The 22456-nt window shown below is 35.5% G+C and overlaps 5 protein-coding genes, 1 non-coding gene and 1 pseudogene across 9 annotated transcripts; 2 read left to right on the top strand and 5 right to left on the bottom strand.

Annotated features, from left to right (window-relative positions):
- Positions 1 to 41: 41 nt before the first annotated feature.
- On the bottom strand, positions 42 to 2165 carry LOC140987833 (remorin-like). The gene is made up of 5 exons (XM_073456517.1): positions 1828 to 2165; positions 1372 to 1422; positions 1190 to 1277; positions 656 to 737; positions 42 to 472 (listed from the first exon to the last, which is right to left on the bottom strand). The coding sequence occupies exons 1-5, from the start codon at positions 2084 to 2086 to the stop codon at positions 278 to 280; spliced, it is 675 nt and encodes a 224-aa protein (XP_073312618.1). The 5' UTR covers positions 2087 to 2165; the 3' UTR covers positions 42 to 277.
- A 1661-nt stretch (positions 2166 to 3826) lies between these two features.
- On the top strand, positions 3827 to 6538 carry LOC140988462 (tRNA-specific adenosine deaminase TAD1-like; annotated as a pseudogene).
- Positions 6539 to 8307: 1769 nt separating this feature from the next.
- On the bottom strand, positions 8308 to 14610 carry LOC140988609 (actin-depolymerizing factor 7-like). The gene is made up of 3 exons (XM_073457633.1): positions 14457 to 14610; positions 13891 to 14156; positions 8308 to 8661 (listed from the first exon to the last, which is right to left on the bottom strand). Exons 1-3 carry the CDS (start codon positions 14457 to 14459, stop codon positions 8511 to 8513), a joined length of 420 nt encoding a protein of 139 aa, XP_073313734.1. The 5' UTR covers positions 14460 to 14610; the 3' UTR covers positions 8308 to 8510.
- A 1004-nt stretch (positions 14611 to 15614) lies between these two features.
- LOC140987184 (kiwellin-1-like) lies at positions 15615 to 16174 on the bottom strand. Its single transcript, XM_073455594.1, has one exon. It carries the CDS (start codon positions 16170 to 16172, stop codon positions 15615 to 15617), a length of 558 nt encoding a protein of 185 aa, XP_073311695.1. The 5' UTR covers positions 16173 to 16174.
- Positions 16175 to 16927: 753 nt separating this feature from the next.
- TRNAC-GCA (transfer RNA cysteine (anticodon GCA)) lies at positions 16928 to 16999 on the bottom strand. The gene has a single exon. It is a non-coding gene; the product is annotated as a tRNA-Cys (tRNA).
- Positions 17000 to 17541: 542 nt separating this feature from the next.
- LOC140988461 (uncharacterized) lies at positions 17542 to 18138 on the bottom strand. Its single transcript, XM_073457470.1, has one exon. The coding sequence runs from the start codon at positions 18136 to 18138 to the stop codon at positions 17542 to 17544; it is 597 nt and encodes a 198-aa protein (XP_073313571.1).
- A 299-nt stretch (positions 18139 to 18437) lies between these two features.
- LOC140987221 (probable E3 ubiquitin-protein ligase RHB1A) lies at positions 18438 to 21650 on the top strand. Of its 4 annotated transcripts, none has more exons than XM_073455652.1 (5): positions 18438 to 18667; positions 19653 to 19783; positions 20126 to 20498; positions 20927 to 21036; positions 21186 to 21650. In XM_073455652.1, the coding sequence occupies exons 2-5, from the start codon at positions 19721 to 19723 to the stop codon at positions 21207 to 21209; spliced, it is 570 nt and encodes a 189-aa protein (XP_073311753.1). In that variant the 5' UTR covers positions 18438 to 18667; positions 19653 to 19720; the 3' UTR covers positions 21210 to 21650. The 4 variants fall into 4 exon arrangements, with proteins under 4 accessions (XP_073311753.1, XP_073311749.1, XP_073311751.1 ...); XM_073455648.1 differs by having other exon boundaries at positions 18496 to 18667; positions 19612 to 19783; XM_073455650.1 differs by lacking the exon at positions 18438 to 18667 and adding an exon at positions 18938 to 19065 and having other exon boundaries at positions 19612 to 19783.
- Positions 21651 to 22456: the final 806 nt, after the last annotated feature.

Below are 22456 nucleotides of genomic sequence, written 5' to 3'. Positions count from 1 at the left end.
CTTGTGAAAAAGGCTTTAATTCTGATTACGACTCTACAATGTCAAACAGGAAAGGAACATGCTCTTAGCATTGATTTGTAGTTGCATACTACGAGCATCAAAGCTGTTTTCGCACAGGAAAAGTGTTCAAACCATACATTAACACACGAGGACACACAATAAGATCAACACCCATTTATTTATTGCACATAAAAAAAAAAAAAAAACCATATCAAAAAACAAAATTTACAAGGAAATCTTCGAACTTTGTGGGTCACTTCTTGCTATACTTCACACGTTAAAAGCATCCAAAAGATTTCTTAGGAATCTGCTTGGTTGCACGGTATGTATTAGCCGCCTCTGTTGCATTGAATATCTCATCTTTACGTGCAGCTTCAACCATGGCTCTCTTCTCTTCTGCCTGTTTGTGAATTAGTGCCACCTTGTTTTTCACTCTTTCTTCATAATATGCCTTCTTCTCATTTAGTTTTTCCTGTAGAGATACAAGCTTAGCTGAATAAGTTCAACATTTGGAATCTACAACTTTCAAACTTTGTTCAGGATTTTATGGAATCTGAAGTGATGATCATGAGTAGCTTCATCACCAAAATATTTACATTAGAACACATGAGAATTTGAAGATGTGAGGGAGTGAATCGAACTTGAGTGTTTTTACCTCAAGTGTTCTTAGTTGGGCGTCAAGAGATGCCTTCTTGGTGTTTTCCCATGAAGATATATCTGCGACCTTCTTTTGAGCCCTGTTCCATCATATAAATTGTGATCACAATTAACCAGCAGGTTCTTATAGCATAAAATGGAAAATTTCAAAAAAAATGTGGAAATTTTCTTGATTGCCAAGAAATTTACAAGTAAATCCATGAATAACAAATGATGAAGTCAAATTCCGATAGGTGTTCCTTTTCACCAATGTCCGTTCTTTTATCTTAATCGAGCTTACAGTCTCAAACAGTTCCAAGTTCATACAAAAAAATTCATAAACCTTTAAAAATCAAGAATTTGCCCCTCATCGTAATTGATTCTTCCCCACATTTCATAGTTGCAACATGAGTTCTTATAATTCCACACCAGATTGATATACTGCACGTTAAATTTCCGTAGACAACTCAGACTGAAAGAGTAGAACTTGATGAATACGAATCGTTCACAAGACTTTCGAAGTAAACATCAGGAGAGTTGATCAGAGCCTTACCTGTTCTCCACTTTGCTTTTTTCATTTTCCTCCCACGCCATGATGCACGACAACTTCTTGTCATCTTCAAGTTTCGCAAGAGCAATATCTGTAAAACATTTTAGACACGAGTCATTCCTTTTGCATCTACACAAATTTATTTGTTCCTTCAATAACTTGGATAAATCGAATCATATACACACCTCTATCAAGGGATTTTTTCGAGCCTTTCTTTGCCACAGGTTCCGGCACGCCTGCACGAAAATTTGGACACAATGTCCCTCATTAAGTTTAAACACAATCTTTGCATTTCAGGTGTAACTTTTCAAATAATCTGCGTCAAGACTCTAATTTACAACTCCAACTTCACAAATTTGCCAGATCGACTCATATTTATTCTAAATTTTTTATTTTTTCTTTACTTAGATGAAACTTGATACTAATAACAGTACAAGATTCTGAGCAAGAAACAGTCGATTAACCAGATCCAACCCACTGTAAGTAACTCAATCTGTCATCTTTTAAGTTCTTCTCCGCACGCATATCTTAGGAGCATAGCAAAGTGAATTAATTTGTCTGGGTTCCTGATACTACAGAATCGTATGTCACGAATTATTAAAAAGGAAAAAAAAAACAGGGATTTGTTCAATCAAAGTTACTTGCAACAGTTTTAGCGGCTTCGGCGGGAGGTGGCGCGATGACAGGTTTATCTTCAACAACGTGGCTCGGCTTCTCAGCCACCGATGCAAGCGGCGGCTCCGCCGCTTCAGGATTCTTCGTAACAACTTCGGCGTGACGTGGCGCGACAGCAGGCTTATCTACAACAGCTTGGTTCGGCTTCTCAACTACCCGCGCAACCGGTGGCTCCGTCGCTTCAGGATTCTCCGTAACAACTTCCTCAGCCACTGCGGTCGCCATTTTTCTGTATAAATAAAAATACGGTAAAATCTAGAGAGAACGAAGGTGCGACCCTCTTACAATGCCAGACGAAATGAAGTGGAAATTATATATTACATTAAAATTTCATGATTAAGATTTATATATTTTTTGAATTATATAAAATATTAATTTTACTTTTAAAAAACCAAATACGATATTTTATATATTAAAAACTAAAATTTAATATTTAACAAAAATAAATTATTGATATTGACTTTATTTCGAAAATTTTAAAAAAAATTATATAATTTTATTTGTGATATTGTTATTTTTTATCTGTATTTCTGATTTAAATGTTAAATATGTTTATAGTTTTTTAACATTTTTATGATGAGATTTATTTCAAGTGTTTCTCGATGACTATCTATTCAATATCTAAGCATAGACGTTTTTAATCTCAACTCATAATTTCGTTAACATAATATAATCATATAGTAAACATGTATATTTCGACATTTTATTTTGAATAATCCGACAACATTTTCGAATATTTCGAGCCGTATTCGAACTTATGTCTTAAACAAATCAAACTCGAGTTTTCGAATTTTTCGATCAAACTTTTAACTGATATAAATCAAAATAGAGTAGTAACACACATAATTTTCGAATGAAAAATCACGATAGCTACGCATAGAGATGCTTCCAAATAGTTCGAGGCCAATAATATTAAATTGTTGAGTGTGAGCCACTCCACGTAGCGTATATCCAGATAAGAATAAGATGCTGACTCATCTACATTATTCCGTCATTTGTAATTTTCTAAAAATAGGTTGTTCATGTTAAGAGACAAACAAATAGAGCCGGTTAAAACAGTTCTCCAACAAACTTGTTGTGGTATTTTTGATGTAATGTATCTTTCTATTAGCACTATAATATTGAACGACTGTAATGCCCAAGTTGAAGTTGAATAAATGATGCTGGTCGTGATAAAAAAAAAAAAAGGTTGTTCACTATTATTATGAGAATGATTTTAATTATAATTTTTGAAAGATATTTACAGTTTTAGCAGGTTCATTATATTATTTAATGTGTATTAAACGAAGTTAGATATAAACTTATTCAAAATAATATCAACCTATTTTATTATTTTCAACTTTGGAAGGACAATAATTTAATAAAGTCATTATGGCCAGTGTTCACCAATTAATCTATGACGTAGGGGGCCCCCCGTCGTTATATATATATTTTTCAAACTGCAAGTGCCCCTGACTTGAATTCTATACCTCAATCTATATTTAAAAATTATGCCATCTTTTATATGAATTAAAAATGAGATCGAAATATATTATTATTAGTACTATTTATTTATTATTTTCTAAGTAAAAGTGTGGAGGGCCACACATGATTCTCTTTTTCAAGAGAAACAAAAACTTGCTTACATATATTATTTATTCAAACAAATAAATGGGATTATTCCCCAAAATAAAATATGAGATTGCTGAAATGTTGTTTGTTTGTGGAGTAGGTATCTTGTGAGATGGTCTCACGAATCTTTATCTGTGAGACGGGTCAACCATACAGATATTTACAATAAAAAGTAATACTTTTTCATGGATGACTCAAATAAGAGATCCGTATCACAAAATATGACCTGTGAGATCGTCTCACACAAGTTTTTTCCTTGTTTGTGTCACGTAAAAGTTCATTACTTGAATTATCTTCTTATCTTGTGAGTTACCAATGGAATTGGGCCGATTTATGCTTAAGGAAACAGTTTAAATTTATTGGGCCACTCAAAGTTCACTGGATGAATGAAGGCCTTTTCATGGGCCCATAAGTCGTCCAATTCTTCAGTTTCCTCAACCCCCATGGGAGCCCATTTTGAAGCCATTCCTCCACCCGAACCTCAGAAGCAATGGGGGGAGGGTTTCAGAGGTAGTATCGTCGGTTACAGTTCTCTTCCCAAAAAGGGGAAGCTTCAAGGACGTGAAGTCTCTGTTTTGGCAGCGTTTCTTCTCTCCGGCCCTACTCAAGGTTTGTCCCTGCAGATCGTGGATTCCTTATGCTGTTTTTATTCGGGTGATTTTAAGTTTTGTGTTTGTTTATGTGAACATTGTCAGAATTACAAGTGGTTGCGTTGGGAACTGGGACGGAGTTTGAATAGCGACGTCCTCAATGATTCTCATGCTTAAGTCATTGCTAGAAGATCCCTCCTTAGGTAGGATTTCAGTTTCTCAAATTGTCCTTTTAGCTAAATTTCTATGTATGTACTATTTTCTTGTTGCGTAAAATTTGGCTTGATTTTATAAAGACTAGGATTTTAGATGCACGAGCAGAATAAAATTTAAATTTTTTATTTTTTTTTAACTTGAGAGGGTGACTAGTTGGCCTCCCTGGTTTTGGTCCGTCCTGTATAAGTGACCAACGTAGCTAGTTCAGCAATGCAACGAAGAAGAGAAATCTGAAGGTATCAGGTCATCTAATTGATTACATATAATTTAACCAGGCTCTTCTATTCAGAGATTCATCGCCTCACAAAAATTTATTGTAAAGTAAATATGAGCATAATAACAGAAGCACAGAGTTGCAGAATGACAATATTACCAAATCAGTTTTCCTTCTTAACTCTGGTGTCCTTGGCCGAGGAATGTTTAAATTTAAACAATGCTGGAAGTTGCATTTGTATGTATCACCATTGCTATGTAGGTAGTAGATGTCTAATATTTTGTAGTATTTTCTGGATAGGACTTTTATTTTACCTCCAATAAGTTATGTTTCTCTGATACTGTTACAGGTGGGGATGTCTCACTTAATTCTCAGACGTTCACATGTTTAAATAATGGTTCATCAAAAGTATCAGACGGGCAATGCATCACTTGTTCTGACGCACAATGGTATTACTGATGAATTTTTCCTTGCTAGTTTCCTTTAATATGTTTTCTGGACCAAATTATTGTACTCCTTTTACATGTAGCTTTCTTGTTTTCCTTTCTTTGGCATGGGTTTTTATAACTATATAATTTGCAATGATTTGAATAATATTGATTTATTTAAAGATTAGACTCCAGGTCACTCTTCTCAATTGCTGGTACTGTTCATAGGAAGCCTGGTCGAGGAGATACAACTTTGTCAGTAAGTTGATCTGACAAGATTGCACGGTGGAATGTTGTTGGAGTTCAAGGTTACTTACTTTTAGCTCATGATAACTTCTTGGATGTTTCACTAAGGTAATAAGTCACGAGAATTTATGCCACACTAATGACTTATAGATTCACCTCTAGAATGTGATGTTTTGTCTCATCTTGAATGTCATGTACCTCACGGAAACTTATAAGGATAGATCACAACACCATCTGTTGTTACTTGAAGGTTTGACTATTTATCGAAGTAGCAAATAGCAAGTAAAAAAGTTAATAGTACCCTAAAATTTGTCTGTTATGTATTGATAAAGTGAATCTTCTACTATTTTTTGAGTGGGAAAGGTGTGGGAAGCAATAACTAAGATAGCAGTTTGAAACGTGGTGTTATGACTATTGTACGCATTAAAATATATACATTGCAACACCATTACTAGTTTCAGTTATTATTAAAGTAGCAGACGTTTAATCTTACAATTGATATCAATGTTAAGGTCTGACGTTCTGTTCCATAATCTGCAAGTTGTCGCAGTTATTGGGAAACAATAATTGTCCCTATTGAGATAATAGGCAAAACATGTCCCTTTGGATACTATATGGTTCAAAAGATTTGAGTTTTGCAAATTCCAACGGCTGTAGTTTGATCTCACAAATAGGTCATATGGAAACATGCTTTGCGAAATTGTAAGAGTTATTTGAAATATTCTTCATGTGCAAATTGGTTATTAGTTATGCACTCTGATTGAATTTTCATTTGGAATCTTGGATACAGGAGCCCTTCTTCTTTTCTGGAACCTATTTATATTTCCTCCATAACAGTTGGTCTACCCAATTTTGATTCTGAAAATCTTCTCAAAAGATCTCTACGTGAGCGAATTGTTCCATTGACTAACAAACTGATGAGCCCGTTTCAAGTTAATGAGGTCATAGTTTGCGGTTTCCCTCCATTTTGGCAATGTAGCTCAATTTTCTTTGTAACTGACAGCCACTCCTCTCGGTAGCTCCCGTGCCCACCTGAGGAATTTCAACATTCTCAGACTGCTCTAGAAACTTCAACTTGCAGGTGGGCTTGTTAGTTAATTATCATTGCTTCATGAGTACAATCGTTGTGTTGTCAGTTACTTTATCTGATATTGTGTTTTCCTTCATTTGCAGGTATTCAATATGTTGAAATAAATGTGGCTTGTACGAAGTCGTTCTCGGAACAATTGGTAGAAAGCAGGGTACATCTGCAAAAGGTGTTTTTTATCCTTCCATCAAGTCATCTTTATGCGAGTAAGTTGTTATAATTTACAATTAATACAACAAAAGCCATTTTACCGGATTGCTTGAAGCTAAAAATGTGTTTCTCATACATGTTAGAGCCATGATTGATTTGCTTCCTTGATAGCGTTATAAACATTTTCAAAGTTCGTGTGGCTTTAAAAATTGTAGTGCTACTATTTTGAAGCCGTAGTCATTGTATTTTGGGAAACTAATTGACAACAACCGTGAGAACCAGGGCGTGGCGATATAGTTTTAAGGAAAAAGAGTCAAGCTCTAGCTTCGACTATTTTCTTGTAGCCATGCCATTTGGTTCATCCGTTTCTATCTCGTGATTTCCCAAAACAAATAAAAGAATACCAACCAACAACTAAAAATCACATTTTGCCATCTTGCAACAAAAGTTACAGTTCAAAATCTTGAAAAAATCCTGAAGTTTTAAAATTTTTTTGTTGTTCTTTGTTTTGCCGAAGTTTTAATTTCATGTTTATATAATTCTTTTTTTATATACCCCTTTGTATATTGCTACATCAGCAGATCGGGAAATCGGGGAGCGATTACGTTCAAGAAAATCTGAAAACGAAGTATACATGTTTATGACTACATTTTCCATCTCTTGCATGAATACTCAAAGCTTATGAAATATAAGCCTTCTGTCCCGGAAGGGGACGTGGAAGTATGCTCGGAAACATTGTTTTGTTCCGTCCGAGGATTGAGGAGTTTTAGGAAACACTCAATGGTGACAACTGCTGCAGATTCAGCCCATGCACATTGCCTCCTTCCTTTGATCCTGCAGAGCTTCAGGCGATTCGTGATCGAAAAGAAAATTTAGCAAAATAAGTTGTGCTGTGGGAACAAAATGAAAGGGGCAGAATATAAATTATTTGAAGATCATTTTTTTTTTCACTCTGGCCAAAATTTGATTATTACTGAATGGGATTTTTGTTGTAAAAATACAGTGATATATGTGTAAGAAATATTTGAATTGGGTAAATCAAACCATATAACTACTCATTTAAAATTCATAAATAGCATAAGACAAAATTGAGCAGCTGACAATGATCTGAATTTTTGAACAAAAGTTGCATGCAGTGTATAAAAGTTAAACTTTTGAGACACTCATGTACATTTATTTTTTGAAATTTTATACTCTCATATTTACACATTGATGGTACGAGAATGCATATGAATATATACCAAAATTTGAGATTCCTAAGCTCACGTTCGTAAGAACAAATACGACATCATCTACACAGGGTTGGGTTGGAGTACTAGAAAGCTTCAAACCAAAAAAAAAAAAAGAATAATTACAAATCATTCAATAACTGAAAGTAATGTTCGATCTTCTTTTGTATATTTAATCATGTCTATTCAAGTTTAGAAACATGATTTTCATGAAAATCTAAAATATGAACTCCCATGCTAGGGAATAGATGCTTTTCTATTATACCTTTTTTTTAAAAAAAAAAAAAAAAATCTAGATTGTTTATCATTTTACGCACAAAACTTTAATGTATATATGAACAGCATTTGTCATTGGCAAATTATGCTTAGCAAGCAAAAAAAAAAAGCTATGGAGCAATATATTCTGTGGTTTTAAAATTTGTGTTAAATTGTAATTTTTATATAAAAACAATTCTCCATCCTAAAACAGAAGTAATTATATGAAGACCTAAATTGAGAAGAAAATCATATAAAGAAGAATATATTGTGTGAAGGAAATTTTATCAAACATAATGAGTTGAAATAGACCGACTATATTTGTACAATTATAAACAATCAATTATTTTCATTATCATATGGTATAATAAAATTATAATAGTTAAATTAATTAATATATTAAGCACACATACTGCGTGCTATATATGGCTGTTTTCCATACATCAAGGTACATGTAAACTCAACACAAAAGATTTTTTTTTTTTTAAAAAAAAGGTATCGAGAAAAGCAATTAACAAATACCCTTCCAAAAAACCTCAAATTCAAATAGAATATTACTTCAAACTTGTTCTTTTATCCCTAAAACAATAACAATAAAGCATAGGTGATGAATGGAAGAGGACTTAGTAAGCTCTTTCTTTGAAGATATCCAAGCTCATTTCGCTGGGATCGGTTGCCTGTAACTCGACCTGAATACCGTCTAATTCTCTCTTGAATCTGTCTTTTGAACTTGCATACAACATCTTTGTTCTCACCCTAGCCGTATCGGGAGACCTGCATTGTATATATTGTCGACAAGAATTTTAAATGAGGTGGGGACAATATGTTTTGAAATAATTAAAACATGGGTTGGCTATTTCGTGGAAAGATAAAACGCGTCTTCACACGGTCAAGAGGCTCTATAAATAGAGCTCTCCCTTCATTCTGAAATCATCCCTTCTTCGAGTTTTCTCTCATCTTATAACATTCTATAATATTTGTGAGGTGTTTGTTCTCCTTTATTAAGAGAGTGTGTGTTCTCTTTGGACACACAGTGAGTGAGTTGTACACCACGAAATATTATAGTGGAATTCTTTTCATCTTGCCCGTGGTTTTTACCCTAATAATTTTTAGGGGTTTTCCACGTAAATCTCGGTGTCCAGTTATTCTTTATTTTCGGGTTTTATTATCTCAAATTCCGCACGTGGGACCAACAAGTGGAATCAGAGCTTTGGTTTAAAATTTCTTAAAATTCTGAGTTTGCTCTGTGGTTGCAGCCTAGACTGATCTTCCACATCAGAAAAGATTTTTTTTGAGATTTTTTATTTAAGACATGATTATTTTGTCCAGTCTACTAAAATTGTTGTAGACATAATGGCGGGAAGGTACGAGATAGCAAAGTTCAACGGAAGCAATTTTATGATGTGGAAAATAAAGATACAAGCAGTTTTAAGAAAGGAGAATTGCTTGGCGGCTATTGGAGATAGACCGATGGAGATTACGGATGATGGAAAGTGGAATGAGATGAACGACAACGCTGTTGCCAATTTACAATTGGCTATAGCAGACGAAGTATTGTCAAGTATCTCTGAGATTAAAACAACAAAAGTTATATGGGATACTCTGACAAAGATGTACGAGGTCAAGTCGCTACACAACATGATTTTCCTAAAGAGAAGACTTTATACTCTTCAGATGGCGGAATCCTCATCGATGACCGACCATATCAACATACTAAATACTCTATTTGCCCAACTCACTTCCATGGGGCATAAAATAGGGGAAAATGAACGTGCGGAGCTTCTACTTCAAAGTCTACCAGGTTCATATGATCAACTTATCATCAATATTACCAACAATATTCTTATGGGCTTTCTAAGATTCGACGATGTCTTAACTGCGGTTCTCGGAGAAGAAAGCCGGCGCAAGAATCAGGAAGATAGGTTGGTAACATCGAAGCATGCAGAGGCTTTACCGTTGATAAGAGGAAGATTTATGGACCGTGACTCCAGTGGGAGCCAAAGACGGGGTAGATCAAAGTCGAGAAGTAAGAAGAAAAATATTTACTGCTTTAAATGTGGCGGTAAAGTGCACTTCAAGAAAGAGTGTACGAGTATCGACAAGAGGTCTCAAGGAAATGTGACCAGTACTTCAGGCAGTGGTGAAATATTATTCAGCGAAGCAGCGACTGTTGCAGAAGGCAGACACAAATTTTGTGACACATGGATTATGGATTCAGGAGCGACATGGCACATGACGTTTCGGAGAGAATGGTTTGATCATTATGAACCAGTCTCAGGAGGATCTGTATTCATGGGAAATGATCATGCCTTGGAAATCGTTGGGGTCCGTACTATCAAAATTAAAATGTTTGATGGCACCATTCGCACCATACAGGAAGTACGACATGTGAAAGGACTGACGAAAAATCTTTTGTCCTTGGGGCAAGTGGATGACATCGGGTGCAAAACTCGGATCGAGAACGGGATCCTGAAAATTGTGAAGGGTGCGCTTGTGGTTATGAAGGAGGAAAAGATTGCTGCAAATCTGTATGTACTTTTGGGAGAAACACACAAGGAGGTAGAATTAGCTGTTCCATCAAATGGTTCAGTAGAATAATTAACAGTGTTATGGCATAAAAAGCTCGGGCATATGTCAGAACGGGGTTTGAAAATTCTTTCAAAACGGAAGCTGTTGCCGGGACTTACAAAAGTGTCACTACCCTTTTGTGAGCATTGTGTTACCAGTAAACAACACAGATTAAAGTTTGGAACTTCTACTGCCAGGAGCAAAATCATATTGGAGCTGATTCATTCGGATGTTTGGAAAGCACCGGTTGTATCCCTAGGAGGAGCGAGATACTTTGTCTTGTTTATTGATGATTTCTCTAGGAGATGTTGGGTGTATCCGCTCAAGAAGAAATCAGATGTTTTCCAGATCTTCAAATATTTCAAAGCGCAAGTTGAACTTGATTCAGAAAAGAAAATCAAGTGTTTGAGGACTGACAATGGAGGAGAATATACCAGTGACGAATTTGATGCATATTGTCAACATGAAGGCATCAAAAGATAGTTCACAACGGCTTACACACCTCAACAAAATGGAGTGGCGGAGCGGATGAACAGGACCTTGTTGGACAGAACAAGAGCTATGTTGAGGACTGCGGGTCTAGACAAGTCATTTTGGGTAGAAACAGTCAAAACCGCTTGTTATATTATCAATCGTTCTCCTTCAGTGGCGATTGATCTGAAGACTCCGATGGAGATGTGGACTGGGAAGCCGACAGATTATTCTCATTTTCATACATTTGGAAGTCCGGTGTACGTTCTGTACAATGAGCAAGAAAGATCAAAGTTGGATTCGAAATCCAGAAAATGTATCTTCTTGGGTTATGCTGATGGAGTAAAGGGGTTTCGCTTGCGGGATCCTACTGTTCACAAGCTTGTCATCAGTAGAGATGTTATCTTCGATGAAGATAAAGTAAAGGGAGACAAAGGCACACCGAATTCAGAAATTACTATATTTCAGGTGGAAAATAAGACTGATGAAGGTCAAATTTCTTGTGAAACAGTACCAGAGCATGAAGAACAAGAACAAGTTGAGTCTGAGGTTTCCAATGTGAGGTTGTCAACTCGAGACAGAAGACCACCGGGTTGGCTTTCAGATTACGTCACTGAAAGTAACATTGCATATTGTCTATTATCAGAGGATGGTGAGCCATCGAGTTTCCACGAAGCTACTCAAAGCTCGGATGTATCCTTGTGGATGATAGCAATGCAAGAAGAATTGGAGGCATTAGACAGGAATAAAACTTGGGATCTTGTTACACTACCACGAGGAAGGAAAGTCATTGGCAACAGCTGGGTCTATAAGATCAAGCGTGATGGCAATAACCAAGTGGAGCGGTATCGTGCTAGATTCGTGGTAAAAATGTATGCTCAGAAAGAAGACATTGACTTCAATGAGATATTTTATCCTGTGGTTCGGCTTACAACAGTCAGAGTAGTGTTGGCATTGTGTGCGGTGTTTGACCTACATCTAGAACAGCTAGATGTGAAAACGGCGTTTCTTCATGGAGATCTTGAAGAAGAAATTTATATGCTCCAGCCAGAAGGTTTTGCAGAAAAAGGCAAAGAGAACTTGGTTTGCAGGTTGAACAAATCTCTGTACGGTCTCAAACAGGCGCCAGGGTGTTGGTACAAGAGATTTGATTCCTATATCATGAGACTTGGATACAACAAACTAAGTGCAGACCCTTGTACGTATTTCAAGAGGTCTGGTGATGATTATATCATTTTGCTGTTGTATGTGGACGACATGTTGGTAGCAGGCTCCAACAAAGATCAGGTCCAAGGATTGAAGGCACAGTTGGCTAGGGAATTTGATATGAAAGACTTGGGACCAGCAAACAAGATTCTAGGGATGCAAGTTCACCGAGACAGAAGTACAGAAAGATTTGGCTTTCCCATAAAAATTATTTGAAGAAAGTCTTGCAATGCTTCAACATGCATGATAGCAAGCCAATATCGACCCCTCTTCCTGTTAACTTCGAGTTATCCTCCGAGATGTGTCCTAGCAGTGAAGCAGAGAGGATTGAGATGTCTCGAGTACCATATGCATCAGCAGTGGGACATTTGATGTTCGCTATGATCTGTACAAGACCGGACATTGCTCAAGCAGTGGGAGCAGTTAGTCGGTATATGGCGAATCCTGGAAGAGAGCATTGGAGCACTGTTAAGAGGATCCTTAGATACATTAAGGGTACCTCGAATGCTGCATTATGTTATGGAGGATCGGATTTTACACTCAGGGGCTATGTTGATTCAGATTATGTAGGTGATCCTGATAAGAGAAAATCTACTAATGGTTATGTGTTTACACTTGCAGGAGCACCAGTAAGCTGGGTTTCAAAACTGCAGACAGTTGTGGCGTTATCTACAACAGAGGCAGAATACATGGCAGCTACTCAAGGTTGCAAGGAAGCAATATTGATTAAAAGGTTATTGGAGGAGATCAGACACAAACAAAAGAATGTTCCTTTGTTTTGTGACAGTCAGAGTGTCTTGCACATTGCAAGGAATCCAGCTTTTCATTCCAGGACTAAACACATTGGAGTCCAATTTCACTTTGTGCGGGAAGTAGTAGAGGAAGGAAGCATGGATATGCTGGAGATCCATACAAAGGATAACATAGCTGATTTTCTGACCAAGTCAGTGAACACTGATAAGTTTGAGTGGTGTAGATCCTCAAGTGGTCTAGCGAAAACGTAAGCAGCAGGGAATGACAAGATTGAAAGGATGTGTGAAGATATGTTTGATTATCAATCTAATCTCCAAGTGGGAGAAATGCCGACAAGAATTTTAAATGAGGTGGGAACAATATGTTTTGAAATAATTAAAACATGGGTTGGCTATTTCGTGGAAAGATAAAACGCGTCTTCACACGGTCAAGAGGCTCTATAAATAGAGCTCCCCCTTCATTCTGAAATCATCCCTTCTTCGAGTTTTCTCTCATCTTATAACATTCTATAATATTTGTGAGGTGTTTGTTCTCCTTTATTAAGAGAGTGTGTGTTCTCTTTGGAAACACAGTGAGTGAGTTGTACACCACGAAATATTATAGTGGAATTCTTTTCATCTTGCCCGTGGTTTTTACCCTAATAATTTTTAGGGGTTTTTCACGTAAATCTCGGTGTCCAGTTTATTCTTTATTTTCGGGTTTTATTATCTCAAATTCCGCACGTGGGACCAACATATATCGTGACCACAAATTTAAACTCAACCAACAACATTATAGATTAAATTTATTTAACATTGATCATCTATATCACGTGTCCATATGGTCTAGAAAGTGCTGATCTAATTTGTGGTTCATATGCTTGATATTGGAGTTGAATTGTGGGAAATTTTGGAGCAATTTAATTTATATAATAGGAGAAAAAACACACATTCGAAACCATCTTGATAAATATCTTAAATCAGAAAATCTTACATGCATGTACTATATATACGTATGGGTACTGACCATGCAACGAAAAAGATCTTGCTTTTATGGCAATTTTCATCGGTGGTGAAGTCGTAGTCGAAGACAGCATATCGGCACTCATCAGCCGGCAAGCTTTCGCTGAAATCTTGGTGTGTTTCATCATGGCTACCGATCTTTTCTATGGTGACTTGCTGGACAGTGTCGTCAATTTTGAACACTATGTATCTGTGGTTTCTTTTGGCTTTTAGCTCCAAGAATCTGAGCTTGCACTCGTCATTCACAGCAATTCCAGATGCTGCATTTGCCTGCACAGAAAATTACATGGATTGGCTTAAAATTAGGGGGCAAATAATTAAAGTTGTATGAATGAATCCCATATGTAACATCCGGAAAAAAAATCGTGTTCCGAGTTAAATTTTACGCATATTTTCTCGACATTTATAGAATCCTGCTGTGCAAATTATACGCATCACAAATGTCAGATCAGGGAGAAGAATATATGTATGTAAAACACAGAAAACTATAGGATCTAAATAATTGTAAGGTCGCTTGCAAATACACACACACACACACACACATATATTTAGTAGTAAAAATCGACATACCATTTTGTGAAGAAACTAAGCTTGATCAGAAACGATGAAATGGACAATGGAAATGGAAAAGAAGAAATAAAAAGAAGAGAAAACAATAACAATAAAAAGAAGGATCCTTGATTTTTGGTATAGAAATGGAGGAGTGGATGAAAATTTCAAAGGGTTGAGAGATTTTTCAGGGTGCTTTTAGGAAAAATTAAAGGAAACATTTAATTTCCTTTTGAGGCTGATTATTAATCACATGCAATAAAGTGTTTACTCTACAAAATATCCATTAATTATAATTTTAAAATAAACATGAAAAAAAATGAAAATTCATGATATGATTATTTTTTTTATAAGTGCATCGACATTTAAATATGCTTGTGCCATTGTTGGTGGATTTAAACAAAGTAGACTTAAGAAATATCATATTTCATAACATATTAATTAAAAATTGGGATTTTAGTTAAAATTTCAAAACGTGCCAAAGCATATGATCATGGTTTTACCTAATTAAAAATAATAGCTTCTCATATATTATAAACTATTCATTCATTCATTTATTTATTTTTTCTTCAGAAGTATCATCCGGATCATAACAAATTTGATCCATTTGGTATAGGGATGGCGGCGGGTGGGTTTGTAATCCTTACCTTTGTCCTCAAATTCTATCCTCGTCCTGTCCTGATCCTCGCTCCCGGAAGCAGCAAATTGGGGTGACAATTTCTTTCAGAGTATGCATGTGTCATTACATATGTAAATGTCGTCGTATCATTCTAGCATTGGAGCCACATGATCAAGGCCACCTTGGAATAAATACTAATTTAGTTTGAACAAAAAGATTAAGGATTAAGATTGAAAATTGATAAGATAGATTATCAAATATAAACATAAATGACAAAAAGATAGTTTTTTTCTGTAAATAATCATGGTATCTTGTTTTGATGACAAAGATAGAATATTGTAATTTTAGTTATGTATCTTAATTTTTTTGTGATTTTGGTTCAATGTTGTTTTTTTCGAAGATGATAAAGTGACATTTTATACGATAACATCATCACGGCATTACACATAAGTGGTGAGTCACAGATTCCACATAGAGAATCAAACTATAAACATCCAAACCATTATTTTCAAGACACAAAGCAGCTAGCTAGTAGGATCNAAAAAAAAGAACTCTTATTCTCAAGAGTCGGACCAGTGAATTTCCATCTCACCCCGATCCTTTTCAGGCACCCCCAAAGCTTTCCACACGGCCCTGGAAGCGTCAACAATGTTATTCGCACAGGGAGGTTGATAATCGTGATCCTGATCACAACCCCTCATAGAATCACACTCGTCAATCACCATAGCCTTCACACTTCTCCCATTACCGTGAATAGTGATGTTCTGGAAACACCTCTTCATCTTATTGAACCATCCCGTGGAAAGGGCGACTATCGGTATGTCATCCGAGTGGTACCTTTTGTCGCACTCAGACGGCCCTCCACCATCTGCCTCGGGGCCAAAGCCGTTGATAGTTAAAACAGCTTTGGTGCGGGCAGAAACGGGTGGCGAGCATTTGTAGACATCATAATGTTTGCCTTCTTCACAGCATTCGGAATCGTTCCCCGTGTTGCATCCATGTTTCGGGGGCTTCTTGCCCTTGATCTTGCCACTAGGCTTGCATGATCCCCCTTCAACAATTAAGATTGAAGTCATTACGAGAGTGCAGAAAAGGAAAACCGAGAGAGCCCGCTTCATCATTTTTTGAGTTCGATTCTTGAGTTGGAAAAATTGCATTCGCTACATGGGGATTTATAGTACTGTTCAAATTTAAATAATACAGTAAAATTCATTTGAATATGTTTCTTAAAATGGAAATTAACGGCAGATTTATCATTGTTTTTGGGTCCAACATTGAATCTTTTTGGTCTCAGCGCTAAGTTGATCGGTGCAAACAAGGAAATCCTTTTGAAATTGTAAGTAATTTAAGCTGTCGGAATCAATTTATCACAAGAAAGAAAATTTTGTTTTGATTCAGAATGCAAACAAAAAGAGATCTGAGTGTATGTATATATATGATTTGCAACCTTTAATCGGCCGCCGGCTGCCGATAAACAACCTATATATCTACTAGAGGATAAATATATATTCAGTAGCGTAATATAAGATAAATAAGTACATTTATTTTTAAAATAATATATATTTATGTCACATTATATAATAACTTATCATACGAATCACCTGTGAAACAAATAAACATATCTATATTTAAAATGAAAAATAATATTTTTATCATATACAAAGAGAAATTAATTTTAAAAAAGTCGAATATCCCATATGAAATCCATATTACTTCTACAGAAGAACAACGTAGAAAAGTGAAAGTAGCGACTCACGGGGCAAGTGTTCGAAGAGTTCAAATTTTTAAACTTTATTTGTAAATTGTAATCTCAACCAAAATAAAAATTGTAAAAGATGATATTTGAAAATCACAAAATCAACAAAACATGCAGAGGGCCCAACCGGGTTCGAACCGGTGACCTATTGATCTGCAGTCAATTGCTCTACCACTGAGCTATGGACCCTTATCTTCCCTATACAGTTGTAAGCTCTTTTTATTTATAACATGATTTAAATTTTAATGTTTAAAACCCTTCCATACTTGTCTCCGAATAATTTTCAAAAACTTAATTAAGCTGATATAGGATATTTAACACACCTTCTCAAGTACAAGAATGAATCATTGGAACATGAATTTTAAAAACATTATCAAGTAGCTCATATGGTAGTCCAACACATAACGACGAGTGTTCACTGTTATGTTAATATAAAACATTATCAAGTAGCTCACATGATAGTCCAACACATAACGACGAGTGTTGACTATTATGTTAATATCGAGTCTTTGACCTGATTCAATTCTAAAAAAGTTGTTCAAATATCTCTAAATTTATGTTAATAATAATTTGATGAATCTAACTTTATTTAAATTTAATGAGCTACCATAGAACTGTTGCAATACTTAGAAAGTGAGAACAAGGAGTACGCCTATTAATTATCTTACATATTTTTATATTATTATTATTATTATTATTTTTTTTTTTTTAAAGTTTAAACATTCATAACATCAAGTCGGAAAATCCCGAGTTACAATACAAGAAAGCCAAGATGGAATATTTCCATCTAGCCAAAGTAAATTAGAAGAGCTATTGAATGCTCTATGAGCAAGAAAGTGTGCCACGGTGTTGGTCGAACGATGCATATGCTTGATTGACACAAAATTATTCAGTAGGAACATAGAATGAACTTCAAGAGCCAATACACCAACAGAACCAGCGTCCATATCTGGGTTGAGAACTACACGAACCGCCTCCTTAGAATCAGAATAAATACAAACAGAAGCAACGCCCACCTGTAGACAAAGATCCATACCACAACGAATAGCCAGAATTTCAGCTGCAAGGACACTACCGGGATTACAGATGATAAGAGCATGGGCACCTCGAGTTACTCCCTGTGAATCTCTGATTATTGCTCCAACACTAAATCTATTACGCCTGGTATCGAACCCCGCATCAACATCTAGCCGAAATAAGTTAGTGCTAGGCGGTTTCCATAAATGATCTGATGAGATTTGTGAGGTACATACTGGGATAGCACACTTTAATCTAGAGTAGCGAACCGAATCGAGAAATGTACAAACCCAATCCACTCTAAATTTCATGCTTTTACCCTCGGCATCATGCTTTCGAATAAGATTTTTTTTATTTTATTATTATTATTATTATTATAAGAATAAGACTAGAAGATATAATATTTATTTTTTCAAAAAAGAGAAACATTTTGGCAATGATTCACGTTAAATCCAAATTGAGGGGCCACATCGAATTTTTACCATGATCCTTGACACGTCGGTTCCTTGTTAATAATTTTTCTGATTATTCTATTATTTTGCTGTCTGAATAAAAAAATATTATTATATTTGTATATTATAAAACGGAAATGTTAACCACCACGCAAAAATGCTTTACGTGCCAAATCTATTCACCATTTTTTACTTCCTGAAACTTCTGTCCATTCCCACGTAAGCCCTCTGCTTACTGTTACTGGCAAATATTTCCTCAATCTTGGCAAGATTTTAAAAGGCCGAGTAGGCTGGTTTGATGGGATAAATACCCTTTCCTTTTTCCTCGAGCTAGCAGCACACAGCAGTACCCTCTTAATTGTTAACTTTTTTTTACCAGAATTCAATGGTAAAGCTCCTTGCTTGTGGGTGTTTTTCTACGATTTGTGAAATGTGTGTTTATTTTCGGTTTTGTTTTGATGGGCTGCTTAATTTATGTGGAATTGATATTTTCTTTTTCTGTTAAAGTTGTTTTTTTTTTTCGTTTTAGCTTTTTTTCGTATTTGGTTTTACGTGTTACTGTACTGAATTATTGAGTGTTTTTGGATAAGATTAATTATCTGTCGTTGTTTCTTCTGTGTGTTGACTCGCTTGCGCATTTTAGCACTGATGTGAGTAAAGATTTTGTTTTTCCGCTTTTGAGTAAGATGAGACGCTGTACTTGATTTGAAATTTGGAATCGAGGAAAAAATTGAATTTGGTGTATATTGAACCATCAAGGCTCTGTAATTGAGGCGCCGTCATAATGTATTGCATTGCTTTAAAACTTACACTTTCATTTGAAATTTTTAGTAGTCGGCAAGGCCACTCCGTGTGTCCCCATTCCCTTTGAAATTTTTAGTAGTCGGCAAGGCCACCACTCTGTGTGTCCCCATTCCCATGGAATTCTGTTGGTCTTGTGAGGTTTGAGAATTTTGGTACGTAGGTGACAGAGCCAATAGTTTGTTGAACTCGGGAAAAAGGAATCTCGAAAAATTCGGGAGAGGGAGGGATGGGGGTGTTCGAAATCATTTTTTTTGTATCTATGAAAATATGTGAGTCTATAGGAAAATGGAAATTTGTAGCATGTTCCATAAAGTTCCCTCTTAACACGATTACTATTGCGTTCCGGTCATTTTGGGAACACTTGTGATCACAAACATAATTCCCTTATTGTTGGATGGTTCGGGTTTTATGGTGTGATTTGAAATCATTTTGATCCTTCCTATTTCCTTGTTGCATTTTATTTGGTTTATTTCATGGCAACTTCATAGCAGCTTCGTATTTATTTCTTGTTTTGCTCTGCAATAACAGATTCTTGTAATGTAATCATCGTTATTCTTCCGATTTTATAGCTTTTGGGAACAAAAAGAGGTTGAGAAGCATTACGAAGTCTGAGTTAATAACTAAGAAACTTGGTGCAATGGGAGGTTGCTGTTGTTCTTCTAGGAAGCCTCAGTTTCACCGAACGCCAGTGTATTATTATGTGAGTGATCTTATTTATCGATCTTACCAAGCTTATTTTGAAATTTTTTTGCTAATGACCCTCAGGTGATATTTTAATATCCTTGTACGTGTCTTTCTCTGTTAGTATTTCTAATCTTCATGGACATTTGGTTTGTAGTAATATATAGTTTCCCCTTTTTAGAGTATGTGAGCTAAAAAAAGCTTGTTAAAATCAATATTTCTTTTAGTTATTTGAACTCCATAGGAATATGGTATTGGAGATCTTAGGAAGCAATCTCATTACATTTGGTTTGCAATTGTCATGTTAAGGACATTGCCAGTTTTTTATGATCAATTCTAATATGTGAACTCCATTCCACAGTATCCACAAGGTTCAGAAGAGCATGATTCCCTGACATCTCATGATGGTATAGCTACCGTACGAGCTTCGGCATTGTTAATCGACTTGAACCTAAATATGTCAACTCCCGACACTTATCGATCCCCTCCCGCACCTCTCCCATATGATGTAGTTTTTGGTCGCCCAGAATCTACTGATCCCCAGTCTGGAGAAGTGACCTTAAGTGCGCATACTCTGGAGAAGCCTAGCTGCATAGTACTTAAAGAAGCAAATTGCTTAAAAGAATCAGAAATTCTTCCCATTTCTCCGAGGAAAGTGGATCTTGAGTTTTTTAAGTCGGAACCGCTTCCAGTTTCAACAGATGAAGATGACCCATGTCCCACCTGTCTTGAAGGTGAATACTGTTTGATATTTTGTTCCCAGAAGTATGCTACATCTGTTCTTTACATTTTCACTTTCACAGTGCGACTAGTTATTACGTTTTCAATTGGCTACTTCTGATACCAAGTCTGAAGCTTTTTGACTCAAATGCAGTTGACTCATCCTTATTATACCGCTAAATAGAATATTCTAGAGCCTAACATTAATGCTTACTTGGTATATAATCTAAGAAATGTTAAAAGATTAATGAACTCTATGAAGCTTCACTTGTTAGAGACTGAGAACTGATTTTATACTACTTTCAACGAATACCCTTGCAGTGTATATACTAATGGATCAGTTTTTCACACGCACTTTCATTTTAGTCAACTTTTATAATGGTTGACTATTTGTTCTTGTCTGATGTTTCAATCTTTCTATTCTCCACAATTTTGCTTGCAGAGTATGACAAGGAGAATCCTAAAATCTTGACCAAGTGCTGCCATCACTTTCACCTTTCATGCATACTCGAATGGAAGGAAAGAAGCAACACGTGCCCCATCTGCGATCAGGTTCGTCACTACTGCACGTTCTCTATCGCAAAACTTAGATATGTAAAGCTGCAAAGTTTAGGTTGTTAACTTCCTGGGAATTAGCAATAAAAGAGTTGATTAGATTCTCGTGATCCTTACAAATGGACATTTAATTTTTGAACCTGCAGGAAATGATATATGAACGTCTATGAAACTTCCAACGTTCAAACTTTTGGCTGATTGATTTGTAGTTCGCCTATGCGAATACCAGAAGGACATTCCTGTCTTTACTCTATATTGGATTCGAAGACCGTCTCAAATGCATTCATTGATCCTGAATTCAATAAAATTTGTAAATTATCCATGTAATATACATGTCAAACTACTCAAATCTCCTCAAGGCATACCGGTGTCTTATTCGACTCGATTTCTTCATCTCCATATACATAATTAGTGATTTTTTGGACCTTGGGAACCAGGTGCAGCGAAATAGTGCGCATCATATTCAGTGTTGTAAGTTTTGAAGATTTAAAGAATGTATACATATGTGCACGCTTCTTATTTATTTTCCAGAAAAGCTTATTTGTGCTGGAACTGTGTGTTTTTATACATTTATCGATTCAGTTCACCGATACTGGTAGCTGTTTATTCAAGCTTGTGGATAAATCCCATGTTGCATGACTGTACATTGAGTTAGTGATTTTACATCCAAGGGGTTCAATTTTTATATATGGTATTGTTGAAAAATTATTTAAAAATGTGTTAAATATTTGTGTTGAAAATGTGAATGTTGAATGTTGAAAATTAGGTAAAATTAGGTGTTGAATATTGAAAATTAGTGTGTGATGATGTAGGTAATGATGTATTTTATTTTTGGATTTTTTGTAAAAATTTTCTATAAATAGATCTCTCATTTGTGAAGAAAATCACAATTGAGTTGAGAGAAAAATATTATAAAGTGTGTAGTGTGATAATTTTGAGAGTTTGAGATTTTTATTTTTTACCGTAAATTTTTACTTTTCACAACACGTTATCAGCACGAAGCTCTAAAAGTCCTCCATATTTTTCCAAGCTCCGAACAGAAGAAAAAGGTAACAAAAGTAATAATATTTATTTTACTGTTATTTATTTATTGTTTATATATGTAATATATAATATAATGTTATTGTTAGAAATAATAAAAATAATTTTTTCAAAAACTTGTTATAAATCCTGGGAGGATGTTAAGACGACATCCCACACTCCCGGTAAGGGATACGACAAGTATAAAAGCCTATAAGGTTTTTTAAACAAAATAACTTATGACACCTAATTATAATAATGTGATATGATATACATAATTATTTAAATATGACTAATATTATATACACCATATTATTACCATAAAATTATACAAATACATACATTTATTTTCTTATACACCAACGGTAATAAACGGTAACAAAACGGCTAGTTTTTG

This window comes from Primulina huaijiensis, chromosome 11 (assembly GCF_012295235.1).
Source record: "Primulina huaijiensis isolate GDHJ02 chromosome 11, ASM1229523v2, whole genome shotgun sequence".
Classification (NCBI taxonomy): domain Eukaryota; kingdom Viridiplantae; phylum Streptophyta; class Magnoliopsida; order Lamiales; family Gesneriaceae; genus Primulina; species Primulina huaijiensis.
This window is presented reverse-complemented; position numbering and strand designations above follow the sequence as displayed.

Excerpts from the sequence above, each read along its gene's own strand:
- LOC140987833 (XM_073456517.1), bottom strand. The coding sequence starts at position 2,086 with ATGGCGACCGCAGTGGCTGAGGAAGTTGTTACGGAGAATCCTGAAGCG. Across the intron at positions 1,278-1,371 it reads GAAAAAATCCCTTGATAGAG|ATATTGCTCTTGCGAAACTT; the intron begins GTGTGTATATGA and ends AATGTTTTACAG. Across the intron at positions 738-1,189 it reads AAAAGCAAAGTGGAGAACAG|GGCTCAAAAGAAGGTCGCAG; the intron begins GTAAGGCTCTGA and ends ATGATGGAACAG.
- LOC140988609 (XM_073457633.1), bottom strand. Across the intron at positions 8,662-13,890 it reads AAGATCTTTTTCGTTGCATG|GTCTCCCGATACGGCTAGGG; the intron begins GTCAGTACCCAT and ends TATACAATGCAG.
- LOC140987184 (XM_073455594.1), bottom strand. The coding sequence starts at position 16,172 with ATGAAGCGGGCTCTCTCGGTTTTCCTTTTCTGCACTCTCGTAATGACT.
- LOC140988461 (XM_073457470.1), bottom strand. The coding sequence starts at position 18,138 with ATGAAATTTAGAGTGGATTGGGTTTGTACATTTCTCGATTCGGTTCGC.
- LOC140987221 (XM_073455652.1), top strand. The coding sequence starts at position 19,721 with ATGGGAGGTTGCTGTTGTTCTTCTAGGAAGCCTCAGTTTCACCGAACG. Across the intron at positions 19,784-20,125 it reads GAACGCCAGTGTATTATTAT|TATCCACAAGGTTCAGAAGA; the intron begins GTGAGTGATCTT and ends TCCATTCCACAG. Across the intron at positions 20,499-20,926 it reads ATGTCCCACCTGTCTTGAAG|AGTATGACAAGGAGAATCCT; the intron begins GTGAATACTGTT and ends TTTTGCTTGCAG.